This window comes from Telopea speciosissima, chromosome 3 (assembly GCF_018873765.1).
Source record: "Telopea speciosissima isolate NSW1024214 ecotype Mountain lineage chromosome 3, Tspe_v1, whole genome shotgun sequence".
NCBI classification, from domain to species: Eukaryota; Viridiplantae; Streptophyta; class Magnoliopsida; order Proteales; family Proteaceae; genus Telopea; species Telopea speciosissima.
Window position 1 is genome coordinate 64392348 of NC_057918.1, and position 20675 is coordinate 64413022.

The 20675-nt window shown below is 37.3% G+C and overlaps 1 protein-coding gene and 1 non-coding gene across 2 annotated transcripts; both read right to left on the bottom strand.

The window, feature by feature from the left end:
- Positions 1 to 1133: 1133 nt before the first annotated feature.
- On the bottom strand, positions 1134 to 1206 carry TRNAR-UCU. Its single transcript has one exon. It is a non-coding gene; the product is annotated as a tRNA-Arg (tRNA).
- Positions 1207 to 7726: 6520 nt separating this feature from the next.
- On the bottom strand, positions 7727 to 13529 carry LOC122655565 (pyruvate kinase 1, cytosolic-like). Its single transcript, XM_043849774.1, has 11 exons — positions 13379 to 13529; positions 12821 to 12901; positions 12489 to 12560; positions 12215 to 12304; positions 11068 to 11212; positions 10823 to 10911; positions 9986 to 10081; positions 9764 to 9831; positions 9561 to 9660; positions 8250 to 8309; positions 7727 to 8161 (listed from the first exon to the last, which is right to left on the bottom strand). Exons 1-11 carry the CDS (start codon positions 13475 to 13477, stop codon positions 8009 to 8011), a joined length of 1053 nt encoding a protein of 350 aa, XP_043705709.1. The 5' UTR covers positions 13478 to 13529; the 3' UTR covers positions 7727 to 8008.
- Positions 13530 to 20675: the final 7146 nt, after the last annotated feature.

Genomic DNA, 20675 nt, shown 5'->3' on the forward strand with positions numbered 1-20675 from the left:
CATGGTTTGAGGTATCGGATCGGTGCCGCCGATATTGGCCAGATCGGATCGGCATCGGTTGAGGCCGATCCCGAGATTTGATTGATACAGCAAGGTTTGACTGGATTGTTGATTGGATTGCCTAACTCGGTTGGATCGGCCGATCCGATTCAATCCAATTGAATATTTTTTTTATTTTTTCAAATTTTTGAAGTTTTTTTTTTGTTTTTTATATTATCTTAATCGATATCGATCGATATTGACCGATATCAACCGATTTTGATGGATCCAATCAAGATAATATCGGTCGATCCGATCCTGAAATCACAACACCCACCAACTCTGCTGATATATACATGATCTGATCCATAAAACAAACCAATTTTGGGGGGGTTTTTTGACCGATCCAATCCCGATCCAGAAAGGTTACCTTGGATTGGATGCCGAGACTGATCCGATACACCTATATAAACAAGGACAAAAAAGGTAGAAAAACAAAAAGCAGATTTTTAAGAAAAAAAGGGATAAATGTGTCAATATTTAGACCGATTCTCGGAGGATCCAAATAACAAGTTATACAAGAGAATCACACCTGTTGGGACTCGAACCCACAGTCGCCTGATTAGAAGTCAGACGTCTTATCCATTAGGCCACAGGCGCTTATGATTTATAAAATGGTTTATAGAATAAATAATCATTAGTTTTTTAATATAAATAAACAATGGGAAAAAGTTCGGTGTCCGGGAGTGTGGCCTATGCCAACACTCCCATGAGTCTCTCTCTCTCCTCTTCATGTGAAAAGATACCTCTGTCCCCTTATTTTAAAGAGAAGAGAGATAAACACATAGAAGTGCTGGTGTAGGCCACTCTCCCGTATACAAAGCTGTTTCTCATAAACAATTGAGTGATAAAAGATGAAGAATGTGTAATTACTATAACTTAAAAAAGGTTAACTTGGACATGATAAAGAAGATCTAGACTGATCCGGAGATATAGAAAAGGGTACAAAGGGTTTTTTCTTCAGAAAAAGAAATTTTTAGGAAAAACAGGGCAAATGTTTCACATTTGGCCCGATTCTGGGGAGATCCGAACCCGAATAAATACTTATACAGGAGATTTTGGCCGAAATTCCTCCTTTTCCTATATAAAAATTTCACGCCCGGTGGGACTCGAACCCACAATCGCCTGATTAGAAGTCAGACGCCTTATCCATTAGGCCACGGGCGCTTGTTGTTTTATATTTACATAAATAATCATGATACTGAATACTTTGTCAAATAACAGTCAAAACATACATATAAATACATTGAGACTTAAAGCTTGAAAGGCCAATTTTGAAAGGAGAAGAGACTGAAAAGAAAATAACACTCACCGAAGACAAACACTAGAATCAAAATATAAAATTGATTGTGATAAGTCTGTCATCGGCTCATCTTGATGTGGTACAGATTGTATTTTTTTTTCTACCTCTTTAATCCTCCCCTTTGGCACTAATCACACACTTATTTCCCCTGTTCCTATAAAGGAAAAGGCTATTCTGCCGGAGGAACTTAAACCCATTAGTTTATGTACCGTTGCCTATTAAGATCATCTCAAAATTGTTAGCTAAAAGGTTGCAAGGGGTTATGATTCTCTTCATTTTAACTTTCCAAGCCGTCTTTATCTAAGGAAGGCAGATCTCTGACAATATCATTATTTTTCAAAAGATCATCCATTATATGCGTTCATTTTAAGAGCAAACAAAAATGGGTTGCTGCTCAATTACTTTTTCAGTTTTTGGATTTTTCGGAACATTGGTGTGATTTAATAAGTTATTTTATTATCCCTTTATTTTTAGACGAAAGACTAAAATTATATTAAAGGATATCAACAGAGGAGGATCTCTCGTTGAGAAAAATCATATTTATAAGAAAAAGAGGTGGATTAAGCCACCAAGTTCTAGATAAAACAAACTTATAAGCTCTTGCTGCAAGGAAGTGAGCTTCCTTATTCAAATATCTAGGGATAAAATGAAACACAACGTTTATAAATTTGAGGAAAGAGATAAAATGCCATCTACATTGGAGAGTGCAACCCAACCCAATCTGAGAATAAAACTAGGTTTGAAAAACCCAAGTTGTTACCTCGCAGCAATGCATCACAAATACTTTCTGCCTCCATAGACGCTACTGAGATACTTGAACTAGCCTTGCATTTAGTTACAATGAAACGCTTAACTCCATCGAATAGAATTATTCTCCTTCCACCTTTCATTGACTTGATGTTCCAAGCTCCATCAGTGAAGGCTAGCACAAAATTGGACGAAAAAACAGGCAAGCTAAAATCAAAAGACAAATAGTGCGAAGAAGGATTATTATCGGGCAAATGAGGATTATGAAATTGGCTTGTACCCAGTCTACGTTGTTCCACAGAATGATTAAAAGCTTTGTTCGTGGCAACAAGGTTTAAATTTTCAAAGTTAAATACAATCTTGTTTTGAGCTTTCCAGATTTTCAAATTTATTATCCTTTGTATTATACTCTATTAAGCTTTAAGATGTAGGCAATGCTACGGTCCAGGGATCATTGTACTCATGTATCAAGCTGAACTCACAAATTTTGAAAAATTTGGGTTGCCCTAGGGCGCCCCAAAGTTGCCCTGGACACCCTATTTAAATTTTTAGGGTTTCTCATGGTCGCCCATAGGTGCCCTACTGTAACTCTATTAGGATTTGGTATGACAAACCAATGTCCAGTCCTTCTCTTTCTTATCCCATAAAATTATGGAATCCATAACAAAGAGAAAACACATCTCTATTCCATCCCATACCCGAATGCACAGCGGAAAGGGATCGATTCGGATTTCTTTCACATCCCATGAATAATCACATAATCAAAACAACAAGAATTAACATGAATTTGCTAACCTGATGAACCTCAAGTGTTGCTCCTCCAATAGACAATGGTTCTTCCTCCAACGAGCACTCCAAGTAAACAGATCTAAACCTCCAATGGTGCAGCCAAAGTTTTCCAAGCCAATCCTAGATCATCTTTAATTCTTCAAGCACAAATCTGGGTTTCTAAAACCCTAACTCTCAAATAATAGAGAGCAAGAAGAAGGAGAGAGAAGAGATCACAAGAGAGAGAGGGGGAGATCCAAATTCGTCCAAGGGGGGGGGGGGGAGGATGGCAGCCAAATTTGTCCAAGGCTGAAAAAAGGTGGGCTGCTCACCCTTCCCCTTGGTATGTTTATATAATAGGATTTCTAAAACCCTGCTTGGATGAATCCCAGTGAGAGTCTGACACTCTCTCTCCTCATAGGCTTAATCCTGTTTAATCTTGAAGAGCTTCTAATTGGTGAAGAAGCAGAATCTAATAGTGAATAGTATAATTAATTAATTATTTTAATTTATGAATAATTATAATTAGCACCATATCCATCAATTAAATAAATAACCAATTATTTTAGCAAATTCAAATAAACCCCTACATGATAATAAATCATCATGTACCAACCCTCCACTAATCAACACCATCATTATGGAATCTAGGGCACGAACACTAGTACTGTCAAACCTCATTCCATAGTACATGTCCATATCAGAATGTCTATGAATAAAATCGGGTTCCGCAAAACTCGAAAAAACATTTTAATTAAATAACTACATATAATCTATCATTTTATGTAAAATATGTTTTGCAAAAACCATTTCCAAAACGGCACTGGATCTAGATTCCAATCCGACCATTCACAAACAACCTCAATCTTGGTGTTCCCCAATCAGGGAGTGGTGACCATGTTGAGTAACTCCTTCACTCACAAGATGTTCGCGCATTCCCAGAACACCGGCTTTGACTCACTTGAGTCTCAGACATTGATGAACCAAAGAATGCGGTCACATTTTGCAGTGACAAGGTCCCCTCAGGTACCGAGTCTCGGTGACTCATGTCTATCACATCCTACATCTGGTAGTAATACATGAGGGAATCGACAAAGTAGATTCTTCGCCAATACACACATCGAACATGTGAGTACTCGCATTCGTACCCTGACATCACATGTTTAGGCATACCCAATGCAACGACCATATGATAAGGGTGTCCAGCCCAAACCCTAGTCGTGACTACCATTTTAAGTAATACCTACGGACACATCATGCTCAACATGTGATAATATTAAACCAAAATGTATAAAGGTTCAATACAAAGTAAACCGGATCGAATCGGGTTTGATGGACACATAAATCCAACAATCTTCCACTTGCACTTCAAAGCCAATTTTTCATGCAGTTCAAACCCATGCCCTCCATGTGTTTTTCAAACACTGCAGGAGACAAACCCTTTATCATGGCATCAGACACATTTACAGTAGTGTCCACTTTGGAGACACGTCATCCTGCTGGATAATTTCTCTGATGAGGTGATACTTCCGCTGCATGTGCGTGTTCCTCTTATGAGCCCTAGACTCCTTAGCTTGTGCAATGGCCCCTCTGTTATCACAGCAGAGGAATGAGGCCCTTGACAAGGTCAGGAAGAACCTCCAAATCTTATAGAAACTTCCTTAACCAAACACCTTCTTTTGCTGCATCGCAAGCCACAAGGTATTTTGCTTCGGTAGTGGAATTGGCTGTAGATTTCTGTTTTGCACTCCGGTTAGACTGGTAATGACTCACAATACCACTGCATAGCAAATGTCCGGCTTTATACACAACATAGCATACATAAGACTCCCTACTGCAGATGCATAGGGAATCTTCTTCATCTCTTCAATATCCGTCTGAGACTGAGGACATTGAGATCTGAAAAGACTGACTCCATGTCGAAAAGGGACACTTCTCCGTTTGGAGTTCTCCATGTTAAATCTGGTTAGGACTTTGTCTATTTAGGTAGCATGTGACAAGCCTAGCATCTTTTTCTGGCGATCTCTTACAAGTTTGATCCCAAGAATATAGCTAGCTTCACCAAGGTCTTTAGAAAGTTGTGAACAACCACTCTTTCACCGATAAAAGAAGCCCTACATCTTACCCATCAGCAATATATCATCTACTTATAAAACAAGAAAACAGACTGCACTCCCACTGATCTTCTTGTAAACGCATGGTTCATCCATGTTTTGATCAAAACCAAAAAATTTGATTGATTGATCAAACCTGATATTCCAGCTCCTGAGAGCCTGCTTCAATCCAGGTATCTTGGTACTCCTCTCTTTCCTCTATGCTCTAAAACTCAATGCCTCAATCCATTGTTACTCAAGGTTCGAAGGCGACTCTCTGATTAGAAATGCAACCTCCTTTCTCAAGCAGGGAAGATGATTTTAATTCAGCTAGTTCTCAATTCCATCCCTTCCTTTCACATGTCCTACTTCCTCTTTCCAAAATATTTCTGTTCATAATTAGACTCAATCAATGCGAGATTTTGGCGAAGCCAATCCTCGTCTACTTCTCGTCTAGTCTCTTGGTCAGCCATTTGTAGACCCAAATGGGTCGATAGCCTTTGGCTTAGATCATCTTGGACCCATAACAGAGCCTTGCTGTTCAAACTTATGTGGCACCTTATTACCGACCCCAGTACATTGTGGTCCTAGATTTTAAAGGTTAAATACTTCCCTTCACAAAACTTACTTTCTTGTTCACAACCCCTCCCCCAAGGATCATGGACATGGAATAACATACAATCGATTCTTCCTGATCTATGTAGTATTCTCTTTTTGAGAGTTGGCGATGGAAGGAAAATTAACATTTAAACTCACAATTGGATACCAACTATAGATTCTTCCATTTACCCTCCATCCCTTGCCCTTCATAGGACTTTGACTCATGTCAATGATCTTTTGATTAACAGACCATGAAGTGTTGCTGCTTTTCCAACTTGTGGTTCCTAAAATATTCGGCACCTATTCCTTTTCCGTTCGTTTACGAAGAGGATACGGACAACAGGCTCTCTTGGGCTCCGCACCAAATTCCTCCATAGTCCTAACAATGGAACAAAAATTTGATCAAAATCTGTCGAAACCACCGAATTAACTCAATTTTTCAGGTTTTCGAGACGAGTTGAAGGAGAATTTTATAAAATCCCTGGATTCAACCGGGTTTCGATGGTTTCAACCAGTTTCGATTGGTTTCAACCATATTTCGGTGCTTTCAACACATATGCCCATCGAAACTAGGGGGAACTTGGCTCGAAACTAGAACAGACAGGTATTTATGCCAGAAACCAAGACAGACACTTAGTTATGTCTAATACCATTTAAGTAAATGTTTTTATATTTGTATTTACTTAAGATATTATTCATAAATAAACAAATACCCCCTTATTTGAATCCAATAAAAATAGTTAAAAATCAAATTTCAAAAGAAAAAAAAATCAACCACCCAATTCAAGAACAAAAACTGAATTTTCGACAGTATATGCAATTTTCAACTTTCTAATGATGGGATTTTTCCCAAATCTAAAAATTCTATAAATCTTAATATAATAAAACATTGTAAAAAACAAAAAATGCGATAAAATATTCATTTGTTTTGATGTCTAAAAAAATATTTTCATTCAGAATGATTTTGACAACATTCCCGCATACCAAATTAAGTTTGACTGGTATGTAACTCCTTCAATATAAATCAGATTTAAGCAATCTTTAACTTATTGGAAAGCTATCAAAACAAAGCTTTCTAACAAATCCAACATTACTTAAATCTCATTTATATTGAAGTAGTTATGTTCTGATCAAACCTTATTTGAACCATGTCCAAGAACAATATACAGTATCAAACTTGGATCAAAACCACAAGTAATATTTTTAATGTTCTCTATGTAAAACTAATGCATGGATTGAGTTTAAAATGTCAAAAATAAACAGCACAACAAAAATCAAAGCTAAAAAACAACTTCAGATCCTCAAAACTAAAGTTTGAGTTAGTCTGAAATAAATCCCAAGTTTCAATCGAGATATGGTCAAAACCGAGACGAACTCATTTTTTGACTGGTCGAAACCCTAGTTTTAGAACCTTGGTCCTAACCTTTTAGAACTTGAGAAACAACTCCTTATAAACACTTGACCTTTCATGTAAGATAGGGTTCTTGGATTAAAATCCTCTGAAATTCCCTAAAAGTGCAGCATGGTGCAATTCTAAGCTAACAACACAACACGTGGAAGATGTGAAATCCAACAGTGCCAAGCTCGATTGACCCAGTTTTTTTTTTCTTTTTCTTTCTCGAACTTGATACCGTTGGATTTAACATCTTCAACGAGGCTGGATGAGGTACCTTTTTTATTTCTAACCACCAATTTATGGTAGCATACATGGACTTTGATTTTGTAAGAAGCCCAGAAAAGAAAAGGCGAAAGCAAGAGAAATCAAACAAGGACTTTAAGAAGCACTTTCATTGGGATGTCAAAACTAAAACTCTGGACCGACTCAGGACCCAGGTACTGAACCAGAAACCCAAACTAAGACTGTAATTCTGACAGGAATTATGAATTATCATATAACATGCAAGACAATTCATATATAATAGTTAACAAGTACGGTACCAAGTGTACAATAAATGGATCACAGGATATTTTACATATCTATTAAGTGTAGATATACAGCAAATATAATTAGTATCATCTAATTAAGATTATGATAGATAGCTTTTAACCTTTTCATTGCAGGGTGTAATAATGTATAGATTACAAGTACTCAAATAAAGTATCCAATCTATAAATATAATGAACTCTGCACCCTCAGTAACAACCTGCAGATGTTAATGAAAGGAAATCCACATTTGAAGACTTGGATCCATCTAATCAAGTAATCTCAAGAGTTACATTTTGACTGAACATGGATCATCACCACCACCTCAACTTGAATTTATGGTTGAATAGTTAAAGCTTCAGTGTGCACTCTTAATACAAGTCCACCGGAAATATGTCATATTTTTTACCCCTGCGAGTTCTTAAGCCACAACAATTTGAGGTCCACCAACCTCATACAAAAAGAAGAAATGAGGAGGAACAAAAAATGTAGAGAAGATAAAAAGACTTGAAAGAAGGGAGAACGAAACAGGTTTCAATCTTCAAGCTCGATAATCTTCACCACATATGCATCTCCAACTTTTTGGAAAACAACAGCACGATCATGTGGCTTTATTATACCTGATGTCTTACCATATTCAAGAGCAACCTTAAGGACCGACTCGTTTGTGCCTCCAGTCGATTCCGCCTGAACAATTAAATTCATGAAAATCAGACCTCAATCATATACTGGACCAGATAAAATTAAAAAAATTGAAATAAAATGAAAGATTTACCGGATGTCGAGGATCTGCAAGCATGGGGAAAAGACCTCTGACTGTAAGTGATTGCCTCGCCTGTCCATTCATCATCAAAATGAATCCTTATTCAGTTTAAATTCTAAATACTGTGTAAGATTGAAATAAATAAATAGAATGGAATTGATAGGTAGAAGATTGCATGTTTTCAATAGTACACAAGTTTTTGGACATCAATTATATTTATTGATGGAGTACAGTCAAAATTAGTTATAATACTCAATTAATCACGGACTTCATAACTCGAAAAGATCATGTACATGCATCAGGTGCTAGCTATTTTGAAGGTAGGCATGCAAGGTCAAACCCAGCACAAAAGAGAAGACATAAATAGGGTCGTTAACCTCAATCTAGGTCCCTAGAGTGAGCTACTTGTTATATAAAAAGCAGTCTACATTGAAACTTGAAGCATAGATTCTCACAATCTACTACTCCACCCCCAGAGACAGAGAGAGAGAGAGAGAGAGAACAGATGACGATTCCAGTGGCATGGTTGGCCAGCCAATGAGTGCATGCTGCTTCTTTTATGCAGATCATTAGGACAACCATCCTCCATCCAGTAGGTCCAGAGAGTCTGGGAAATGGGAATATAGAGTCCACTTCATAAAACTCTGGTTTAGAGAATTTTTTTCTAGTACGAGTCTCTTTCAAAGAATCACATTCTGAAATTCCATTGGCAGTCAATACCCATATTCAAGTATTAAAATGATAAGCCACTAATCCAGTTGCCCACCAGAATCATCAGTTGAGTACTCGTATAAAATATAAGAAGGATAGGTTGACTACGTAAGTTGGATAAGAGTTAATTACCAGAAATGAGAAGTTAGAAGAACAAGAGAATCCTTCCAACCAACAGAGAAAATGGGATCCGATTTCCATGATCTAATTATATGGTCTGTAAGCAATTCAACTAGGTATAAGAGAAAGGGTAATATGCTGAATTTATTTCATTCTTTGCAAGTCCTGGAAAACCATCAAATCTACCAATGCTTGGAGAATTAAAGATCGAGTACTTTGTGTAACAAAAGAAAACCAATATGAAAAAGTGCAAGAAATTCTAAATGAGGCTATAAAACAGAAGCACAAGTTTGCCCTTACTGGGCCTGATCAGGAAATACAGAGAGACAAGACATTGTCTGTCCGAAGCAAGTGAAAATTCCAGGGCCACCATCCCTCAATGGGTCAAATTAGAAAGCCCGATGACAAGTAACAGTTTGCAATTTGCACCAAGAAAGTGAAAAGAAGCTAAATCTTATGGGCAACCAAAAATGAAGCAGGACAGTGGAAAACCTGAAAAGCACCAGTAAAGCTCCACTTAAGTTGATTTGTTTTGAGTTGAGGAATAACAACTGATAGAACAGGCATTGATGGCCTATACTTGGAAATTATTCTGTACTCACAGGAAATTTACATTAGATTTCTCATAACCTGTCACACGGAGACACAAACGAAGGGGTGCATGTCTTCGCAAAGCCATGAGAAAAAAAAATTACCTTGCAGCCCTTCCAGATGAAGTGAAGCAAATAATTACAGAAGCCTTCACCTTAATTGCTGCACGAACCTGGATAAAAGCAAGACAGAGAACGAAAATTGTACACAATTATGAAAAAAGGATTGCTAATAAGAAACAAAATAGACTGAAGCATTGATCTAACTATTGATACATATATTGATAATATCTGATGATTAAGAGTAGATGCCCCAAAAGAAAATACCGAAGAGGAAGCAATTGATTCCAAGTGGGACATTGGTTCTCCAACATATTTGACAGTCTTTTTGAAATACAAATCTTGATTGAAAACCTTCTCTGCCTGCAGACATAGCATTTTAAGCAAACGGTCAAGGATCGTAACTATATATAGATACATATATATATATATATATAGGGGTGGAAAAATCTATGTATATGCATCCCAAAGAAGTTGCAAAGAGATACAAGTAACCACCCCCTATACATTAAATATCAACTTATAGAGCTCATATGATAATTAGCTCCATAGTGAGATGTATAATGAGTCTCATGTGGGGCAAAGGCCTAGGCACTGGAAGCACCACACATCCACTAAGAAAATATAGAAGTATTTGAGCTATATGTATAGAAATATTAACAAAAATAATGAGATGTATAATGAGTCTCATGTTGGGCAAAGACCTTGGCACTGGAAGCACCACAAACCCACTCCGAAAATATACAAGTATTTGAACTATATGTATAGAAATATAACAAAAGGCAGAATCAATTCAATACCCCACAACCGCACAGAAAAGAAAAAAGGAATTAACTCAATGAAGGAATATTTTCTTGTAGTTCTTTGCTGCTTTATATCGATGCTGAAAAGATACCAATAGGAATTGTTGCATTCAATATGATTTTATTGTTATCTAGTCAGCAGAAAAGGACAATGTAAGACCCTGGACAATGTCAAGACATTGAAAAGTGACCAAATAAGTAACAGCATGAAATTAATGTCAATTTGGACCACTTCTGCAAAACATGAACCATGCAAATTTTATTAAAATAATTTGCATAGAAAATGAGGAAGAGGGCACACCTCGGCACAAATTTTACCAACAGTGGAGATAGTCTCAATAGGGTACAATCCTCTTAGAGTCTCTGCACCTAAAAGAATTGCATCACTCCCTGCATCCTCAAAAAATGAAGAGATATGGATTAGGTCCCACAATGCAGCATGCCATATAGAACTGGTAAACAATGTCCTACTGAAACTCATAAAACACGAAGAGATAGAACACAAAGATATTAAGGACCTCAACCCGACTTGCCAAGGTAACATACCATCTAATACAGCATTGGCAACATCAGTTGCCTCTGCACGAGTAGGTCTCAAGTTGTCAGTCATACTGTCCACAACACGAGTAACCACTGCAGGCTTTCCAGCCATGTTGCACTTGAAAACAGCAGCCTTTTGAAATAAAAAAACCTGAAAATTGAAGGCAATAAACAGCATGGTATAATTAAATTTGCATGAATATTGCCACGTATAGAAGCTCACTAGCACCAAATAGATGAGGTTGAATGAAGTGAGAAAAATGGAAAACAGAAAATTATCAGAACAGGACAGCACAAGAATAATCATTGCTAACAACATAGAACCACTGATCAATGATTGAATTTTCGGTCGACCTTGTTTCAGATATCACCAGCTTAACTTCTCTATCAGGAACAATTTCATTTCTAAGGCTAACTCAGAAGCTAGGTCAGGTTTGGCGGCATAGTTCTGTAAGCTCAGCAGGCTAAGCAATGAAAACTTTCATCTAATATGACTCCTTACAATTTAGCGGTGAAGATCATTCAAAAGTCAAAACCACTAGACAGGTTTGGAGTCACAAAAAATATTAGAACTTTCAGACGCTGTACCGCCATGCTACAAGCCGGACTAATGCATCAGTTGACATTCTCATGAATTAACCTAGGTCCACCAAAGCACCATCAGGCTAAATCTTTCAACCAACCAATATGTCATATATGAGTATCCTCCAAAAGATATTTACTTCAACTGAGAGCAATGATGTTTTTTCACTATATTGACAAGGATATAGTATGTACATACTATATAGTGTCTCCCCAGAAAGAATCATGTTTTAAGTTGTCTGATGTGGCATGTACATAGTTTACCCTTGAAAAATATCCAACTTTAAGATAGACTAGTGACAGCTGTGAATGTATTTGAGCATTTACTGGTATGACAGGAAAAAGGCATGATTCTGCCATTTGGGTTAGAAGGATCCAACTTCAAGTCATCATGCTAAAAATGGCTTTGGACCTAGCCAGCCAAGATTAGTACTAGAAATAAAATGGTATCGTACAATTTTGCATATTTGTTCACTTGGTGCAAACTGAGCAGAAACCTATGCAGGCATACTACACTACCACAGAAGTTAACCTTTTAAATTGTTCCTCTGTCCAAGTTCAGAAACCTGACCTTCTCGGGAGGAAGATCTATCCCCAGATTCCCACGAGAAAGAATAATTCCATCTGCTTCTTGTAGAATCTCATCAAAATGGTTTAGGCCCTGCAAGGAATTGCAAGAAAAGAATATTGCAACTTGCAAGTTAACATTCTTGAACAAGCAAACACTAGTACCAAACTGGGTCACAGTTGAAAATCAGATCTTCTTTTTCATTCTTTTAAGACAATTGACAACAAGATCAACTTGACCAACAATTTTTCAGGCCGCCTAATCTCATGCAGCTTACCTCTACGTTTTCAATCTTTGCAAAGATCTGGGTCTGATTAAGATCACCCAATTTGGAAAGAAACTCACGTGCCTGCATTATAACATTATACAAGGCCAGTTACAGGTATAATAACAAGTTTAGAAGAATATGATCACAGTGACAAATTAGCTCTGCATTAAAATCCCTACAGATAACCAAATTATATAAAGTTAAGAACCACAACCATAAACAGGCAACTTGATCACAAATTATAAAAAGAATTTGGAAGAATTTTTTTCTTAAAAAAAAGGGTCAAAATAGGTATGTGATAAAGCACAGTATAACTATTGAGAACTGAGAACAGTACTTACATGGCGAACATCTTCCGCATGCCGGGTATATGACAAGGAGAGGAAATCTATATTGTTACGAACACCCCATGTACTAATAACCTGAAAGAATAATTGCAACATCATGATTTTCACTTGGAAGGAAATTCAACAGAAATAAAGAAAATCTTACAATAGGAAAAAAAGGCCCATATTTCAAACTATAACATGTTAAACTTCAACCATTTTTTTACTCTTTTTTTTTTTTTTTTTTTTTTTTTTTTTTTTTTTGGATACTAACATTTTTCAGTATTTAAAAGGTGCCTCATTTATATTTAGAATTGTTGAGGGTTGTTATGTTGTGGAATATTTTTCTAATTACATCCATCGGTTTTTTAACGTTGCATGCAGAAATGTAACAAATTTAGGGACCCACTGTCACAGAATAACAGTTGAATGTGGACAAACAACATTATATTCACATTCCAAGTTTATTGGATATTTCTGATCATGTCCACCCATCAAAACAAACAAATGTGGTTAAAAAGGCATTCTCTTAGCTCTATAGATAGAACAGAACTGTTGCAAACTATCACTTACTTCTTTGTCCATTTCAGTCAGGGTAGGCAGATCAATGCGGATTTGAGAAACATGCAAAGTGAACAAAGAACCAGCAAGAGTAGCAGAATTTTTAATCATACAGACGACATTTTCCCCTTTAACTTCAGATACCTGTAGTTGAAAAAGAAATACATAAGGAGCTTGCAAAATAATTATTATGCCGAATTTAGTAAAAAATGAGCACTACTTGAACCATCACACTCAGCTGCCCATAGTGTTTTTACACCCGAAGTTTAATTGATAGGCAGGCTCTCAAACCGAGTAACACTTATGCAAATTATTAATAGGACATGGGCAATATATTAGCATATCTTGGATGCCCCTTTTGGACCCCTCATTCTGGGTTTTTCAGTGTCAGTCAATCCAGGAAGATCGTTCTCACCCTTCTTCATACTAACCAGATTCAGAACAGAGAGGTCTTGGCTGACAATGCATCCACGGACAGACTTTCTCCTCCTCTCACCATTACGCCTTCCATGCCCTCGGAATCATGGAGTCCCTTTGTGAAGCAGAAGACGGACATGGTCTACAGTAAGAACTCCCTGCTTCATTGGGAAGCCCTGTTTATCACATCCTCCCATGATTTTGAAAACATATCCCTTGAACTCCTCACCCAGGGCATCCCCAAGGAATTCCTGTGAGATCCTCTTGTCAAAAAATGCATGGAGTTTCTGGTCATCTTCGATTTCGAGCTTCTTCTGACAACCAGTAGTAGGATACTAGGATTTGCAATATTAAACTTCATCTTCGATGGAGCGCTTCCGCCCAAAAATTATACTTAATTTGTTGCTCACAAGATTTGAACCTTGTACATCCCATAAACAAAGCAACTCCACACCAATAAGCTATGACTACATGCATCAAGGGCCTAAACCAGCTTTCCAACAAATTTGATTGATCAAATGATTTTATTTTTACATGTGACTTTTTGTATTAGGTAGAGCACAAAACCAGCTTTCCAACAAATTCAAGATTGCTTAAATTTGATTTATATTGAAGGAGTTATGTTCCAGTAAAACCTTATTTGGTGTGCGCGAATGCTATCAGAATTGCTCTAAATTAAATAATTTTTTAGATATCAAAACAAATGAATATTTTACCGCACTTTTGGTTTTTAGCAAAGTTTACCATTTCAAGATTTATAGAATTTTTAGATTTGAGAAAAACCCCAGCATTAGAAAGTTGAAAATTTCACCTACCGCCAAAAATCCAGTTTTTGTTCTTGAGCGGGGGGGGTTGATTTTTTGTCTTTTTGTAATTTATTTTTTAACTATTTTTATTGGATTCAAATAGGGGGTTATTTGCTTATTTATGAATAATTTCTTGAGTAAATGAAATAACAAATTTAAAAATAAATTTGTAATTTATGAATAATTTATGAATAATTTGGGGGTTATTTGTAATTTATGAATAATTTGTTATTTCATTTACTCAAATGATATTTGGTATAAATAAGTGCCAGAACCTGGTTTGATTCCAAAAAACAGTGCAAGGTGCCCTACAATAAGGCGGCAGCCGCCTAGGCACCTAGAAATCCGCCTGGACTCCTATGCGGCGCCTTGACAACTATGTTTAGTATATCTCAAGACCTAGGGTTTCAGAATGATTTGAAACCAGGGTTGAGTGGTGTACCTGTTAGTACAGCTGTTAGTGTCTAGGTGAACAACCAAGGCGGTTGAGAGAGGGGGTCAAAACTAAGGCAACACCAACAAGGCGCCTAAGCGACCAAGGCACCCATCCAAAAACTGTTGCTTGGATGCCTAGGCGTCGCCTTGACAACTATCCCTGGTGGGGCCTAACAGTAGTTACAATTTGAGAGAGAAGTTCCAAAGATAAAAGGTGTGATAGGCTTTATTGTGGATCTTGGATAGGTGGAGAAAGAAGTGTATTAAACTGATGTTTATCAGTTGGAATTGATGGGTTTAAACTTTAAATCCAGGAACTGATATACTAAGTTTGGGAACAATCCAATTTGCAAATACAAAGTTATGAAGAAGTTGTATGGACTGATAGTGAAGAAGGGGAAATAGGGTATCCATAAGCATGAAACAAGTTTTGGATGTGGGGTTTGACAGTCGGTTTTAGGATGGTAGGCTAAGAAGATGGAGATAAAATATGGGACGAAACAGGGGCAGATGAATAATAGAACTTAATGGAGGTGACAAAACAGGGTATCACAGGAACAGTTTAACAGGCCAAAAAACAAACCTGTTAGTGGCTGAAACGAAAAAGCAGCAACCGTAAACTAAAGCTTGATCGACCAGATTGCGACCCTGGGAGTTCCACAAACACAAACTGTAATTGCCTCGACGATTTCATATATTCATCTCAACGACACTGCATTACGTAGCATATCAGACCATAAGTTATAGACTAACCCCTAAACTTTCTATTCTTAGCACAACTCATAAATTACAAACTTTCCTAAATTTCTTAACTTAGGGTACCAAGGGATCTAAAAATAGAAACTTATAGTTTCTAGTACAAGATTCACAAGCTCTTATAAAATTATGAGCAACTCAAAATAGAAATCCAATGTAAGTCTCAATCTAGCCTAAACCTTCTAGAAAAGCAAAAAATAGAAACTCCTAGAGACTATTTGGACAGTATTAAAAAGTAATGTAGGACTTTTAGTCATAGTTCGAGATCTCGCTGAGATCTTGCCGAGTTTCTCGGTTTTTCGAAATCCCGAGACGAGACTGCCTACGAGTCTCAAAATGTCAATATCTCGCCGAGATCTCGGTTTGACATAGGAAATTGCCCATCTAGGTCCTTTATATGAGTGCTAGATCTCGAGATCTTGCTGGAAAATCTTGGTATACAGACACCTATCTATGCCAAGAACCAAGACAAACAAGACAGACACTAGATATTATTCATAAATAAGCAAATACCCCCTATTTGAATCCAATAAAAATAGTTAAAAAATAAAATTCCAAAAGGAAAAAAAGTCAACTCCCCAGTTCAAGAACAAAAAATGGATTTTCGGTAGTAGGTGCAATTTTCAACTTTTTGATGCTGGGGTTTTTCTCAAATCTAAAAATTCCATAAATCTTATTATGGTAAAACATTGCTAAAAACCAAAAGTGCGGTAGAATATTCATTTGTTTTGATGTCCAAAAAACTCTTTTCATTCAGAGCGATTTTAACAGCATTTGCGCGCACCAAATTAAGTTTGAATAAAGCTTTCCAACAAGTCCAAGATTGCTTAAATCTGATTTATATTGAAGGAGTTATGTACCAGTCAAACTTAATTTGGTGTGGGAATTTGATTTTTTAACTATTTTTATTGGATTCAAATGGAGGGGTATTTGCTTATTTATGAATAATATCTTAAGTAAATGAAATACAAATACAAAAGCATTTACTTAAATGATATTAGGTATAAATAAGTGCGTTTGTCCTGGTTTCTAGCATAAGTGTTTACCTTGCTTTCCCACTAAGTGAAACTCCTATTTGGACTTTGTTTTTGCAAAATCTGATAGTGCCATTGTGTTTAAATGACCTAAAATAGGTTGAATACCAAGTTTCAGACCCAAACTAGGTCTAAAACCCACCGAGATGAGGCTTCGAGTCGAGAAAAAAAAAAAGTGCACCAACTCAGCGAGATCTCGACTCGACTCTGTTTTTCAAGGGTCCGAGTTGGCACCGAGACCCGAGTTTTCGAACCTTGCTTTTAGTGACTCATTGAAATAGAAACTAGGACTAAACTAACACATCATGTCGTCTTATTGAATTAGCCTAATATGGCCCATGGCCCATATAATCCATTGTGGACTTAAAATTGAGTCTAATTAAACCTAGTCAATCAGATTTGCCCTGCATCACACTCAAACACTTCTTACTGTTGGTTTTTGTGACATCATTGTGATAGGGGTATCATGCATTGTTCATTGTCCATCAGATTTTATCCAATTGAGTACTAAGGTGGGCCTTTTATGGAGAGTATGGTCCATTAGGAGAGATTGGAGTTTTGTATAGGCTGCCGGCATATTTGGCTGTTGGTGATTCATAAACTTTACTTGTTTGGAATAATAGAATATTTGTTTGATTAATGACTGATTTATTTTTTATCAGATTTGTGATCAGATATCTCCTATAGGTGTGTGAAGTATTATCATATCCCTTAGGTATGGCCTTCTGTTATTTTCTGAAAATTTTTATCTTAAACAGGAGAGTGGAGTTGTCCAACATGCAAAAGAAACATAAATTCTGCACAGTGGCACTGTACATGCACATGATCTTATAATATAATAAAGAAAGATAATAGAGTGAACTATAAGCCCAGTGAGATGGAACATACTTAATTGTGTTACAATGAATATTTTATACACATTTCCTATAAGTAAACTGTCACACCCCGGCCCAATTAATAAGGGCCATCTGTGACTGGATGTCTCAGACACCCAATCAATCCCAGTAGGATCGCAAATGCAGTGTTCTATTCGCAATTTCATCTATAAATATCAGAATCTAAATGCGGCGGAAGTAATAATAGAGCAGTAAAACAGTAAATAAGGAAAGACTAGTGATAGTATTATATTCAAAAGGAGTTGTATGTACATCATTTTCATTGTAGTTCCAAAAGATGAGCTATAACTCATAAACCCAAAAAGTTAAATACTATCACATTTACAAAAGTGTTATGATAAAAAAGGAAAGGAAGTGGCCTGATCAGTCTGGACGTTTAGGAGAACGCGCAGTCATCGTAGGGGCACGAAGCAGGGTGCTCAACAAAGAAAGGAGTAAGAACTCCAGAAGCAGGAAGAACATCCTCGCTAGGAGAAGTCCCCAGAGAAGCAGCAACAGCAACGGTAGCAGTTTCATCTGAAAAAGAAGGACGTCCACTGAGGTGAGCTCTCCACTGAGCCCAGTAAGGGAGAGGGGAAGCATACATACACAGTAAATCATGATGCATGTCCTAACTAGTATGCTCCTAGCACAGTTACTATGTCTCATGAGGTATAAGTACTACTGTGGTAGATGCTAACCTCGAAGAGAACCTGCTAAGAAAGCATGACATAAGGCAGTTAACCCAACATACTCCCAATGACCAACCGGAAAGCGTGACACCAGGCAGCTCCAGATGTCAGTCACCCGAGTGAAACCATTCTACCACGGTGAGGACCCACCAAATCGGCATGACACAAGGCAGCGGACCCAACAGACCCCCAAAGACCAACCTTGTCTGTTTATTCCCACAGCAGAGCAGGCACGTTAACATGGGACAGAAGATGGCATCCCGGCATGTCCCTTCGGCTGTACCACGGGTTGTCCAACACCTCTCCCCTTGTTGGTAAGGGGCGTAGTACTGGGTAATGAATATCAACCTAACCCAGTGCAGTCTAATCATGATGAAACAAGCATGGATTGAGTTATAGAGTACTGAATTTCACCATCAACAATTCCACATAAATAAAATATCAATGCAATGTAATGCAGCATGCTCATATGCAGCTTAATTCACAGTGCATTCTAATGCATAAAAGACAAAGCTAGAAAACTATATGTCTCAGGATATAGTAACAATGATGCATGGCATGGCAGTCATCACAACCTTGAAATTAAAATGATAAACACTCACAAATTAAGGTCACGGTCCCCTTACCTGTATTGGAGTCTAGTTCAGTCAAGTAATCTTCCAATAAATCAGCAAAGCAAACAAGGACAGCAGAAAAACAGACCTAAACACCATGACAAAACAGTATTTATTAGGTCTATATAGAGTCAGGGTAATCCCCAACATAACAGGGCAGCAAGGGCATCAAATATGACCAGTCGGATGCAGACTCCAAAGGGGCCGGTCGACCTCCACTGGACCTGCAACTCCATCCGGGAGTGTGTCCGAATTTGGGGTTTTTGCTATTTTTGGGCAGATCCTTGCATGCATGGATCAATCTTGGTGTTTTAACATCATATCAAGGTGGGTCTACCTATATTGGGGTTCAATTTCAAATTAACTTCATAATTTTGAAAATTTATCAATTAAACCTAATTAACTAGTTTAGGGTTTATGAATTGCTATTACGAACAGCAAAACAGGTTCAGATTTGGTTAATTCTTGTAATTTCAGGTCTTAATAGGACTGAGACTGATTTAAATCAGTCCAAATATGTCCAATAACATAAACCCAAGCTTGGTCTTCAAGCTTTAATGGCAGAAATTCAATATAGATGAATTAGAGATGGAGAAGAAGGAAGTAAGGAGGAATACAGCAAGTTCTAAGGCTTACCTCAGTTGTAGACACAGAGAAAGAGTGCAAGTTCAGCTCCGATTTCAGGTATAAATCCAAGCTTTCAAGTGTAGAGCTTCCTCTTCTTCCCTTCTTTCTTCTCTTCTCTTTCCTTTCTTCTCTATTCTTCTTTCTTGGCCTCCAAGCTGGAACGAATTTTCAGTTTCTGGTTCTAAGTTGTTTTGAGATATGTAAATAGTAAATGAGATATACACCTTTATATAGATGATACTTAAGCACTAAGGGGGCAGATTGGTCATTCTATCTGTAATTTAGATTTAAATCTGTATTTTAGTGTCTATAGCCTTATTCTAAGCACTGGGTGATGTCATGCGACGTCTAAGGTGATTCGGACACGGGTAAATGTTCAGGACAACAGTCTCTACTGGGAAAGTGGGTCACACAGGGGCAATTTGACTAAAATACCCCTGAATTTCTATTTGGTCATACAAACAATATATATAAATTCCTTCAAATAATACTTATAATGTTTTAATTTAGAGAGAGGCTCTGCATAGCCTCCAGGCAACAGATTCGACACAGGTAACTCCGGTGCGGTATTTCACAGGGGTCCTCTGACTCCAGAAGGGCATATTGGGAAGGATCCTCAGAGTCCTCCATAGATGTGTCGAGTATTTCTTCTGTGTCCTCGACCGATGCAGCCCATAGCATCGATGCTATCATAGGCTGAGAACTGGAACCTGTAATCACACAAGTCCCAAAAAATTCAAATTTATTCGGAAATTTGACCGGGTTTCACATAAACAATTTATCATTTAACATCTCTTATGTCATAGGTCTTTAGACAAGCTCCCAATAGCGCTAATGTAAACATTTTATCATTTAACATCTCTTATGTCATAGGTCTTTGCAGACAAGCTCTCAATAGTGCTAATGTAAACATTTTATCCTTTAACATCTCTTAACTGATTATCTGCCGCTTTTATTTTGTGTGATGGAATTCTAAATGAAGGACATGGTTGATGTGATATGATGTAATGACATGCTTACTTTTTATGTTGACATAATGAGCCATCAAGCATG

What these genes read in the sequence shown, in the direction of transcription:
- LOC122655565 (XM_043849774.1), bottom strand. Translation starts at nt 13,477, where the DNA reads ATGATTAAAAATTCTGCTACTCTTGCTGGTTCTTTGTTCACTTTGCAT. An exon ending in TAGATCTTCCTCCCGAGAAG is followed by an intron (nt 11,213 to 12,214) that starts GTCAGGTTTCTG and finishes TTCAATTTTCAG; the next exon opens with GTTTTTTTATTTCAAAAGGC. An exon ending in TGCCAATGCTGTATTAGATG is followed by an intron (nt 10,912 to 11,067) that starts GTATGTTACCTT and finishes TTGAGGATGCAG; the next exon opens with GGAGTGATGCAATTCTTTTA.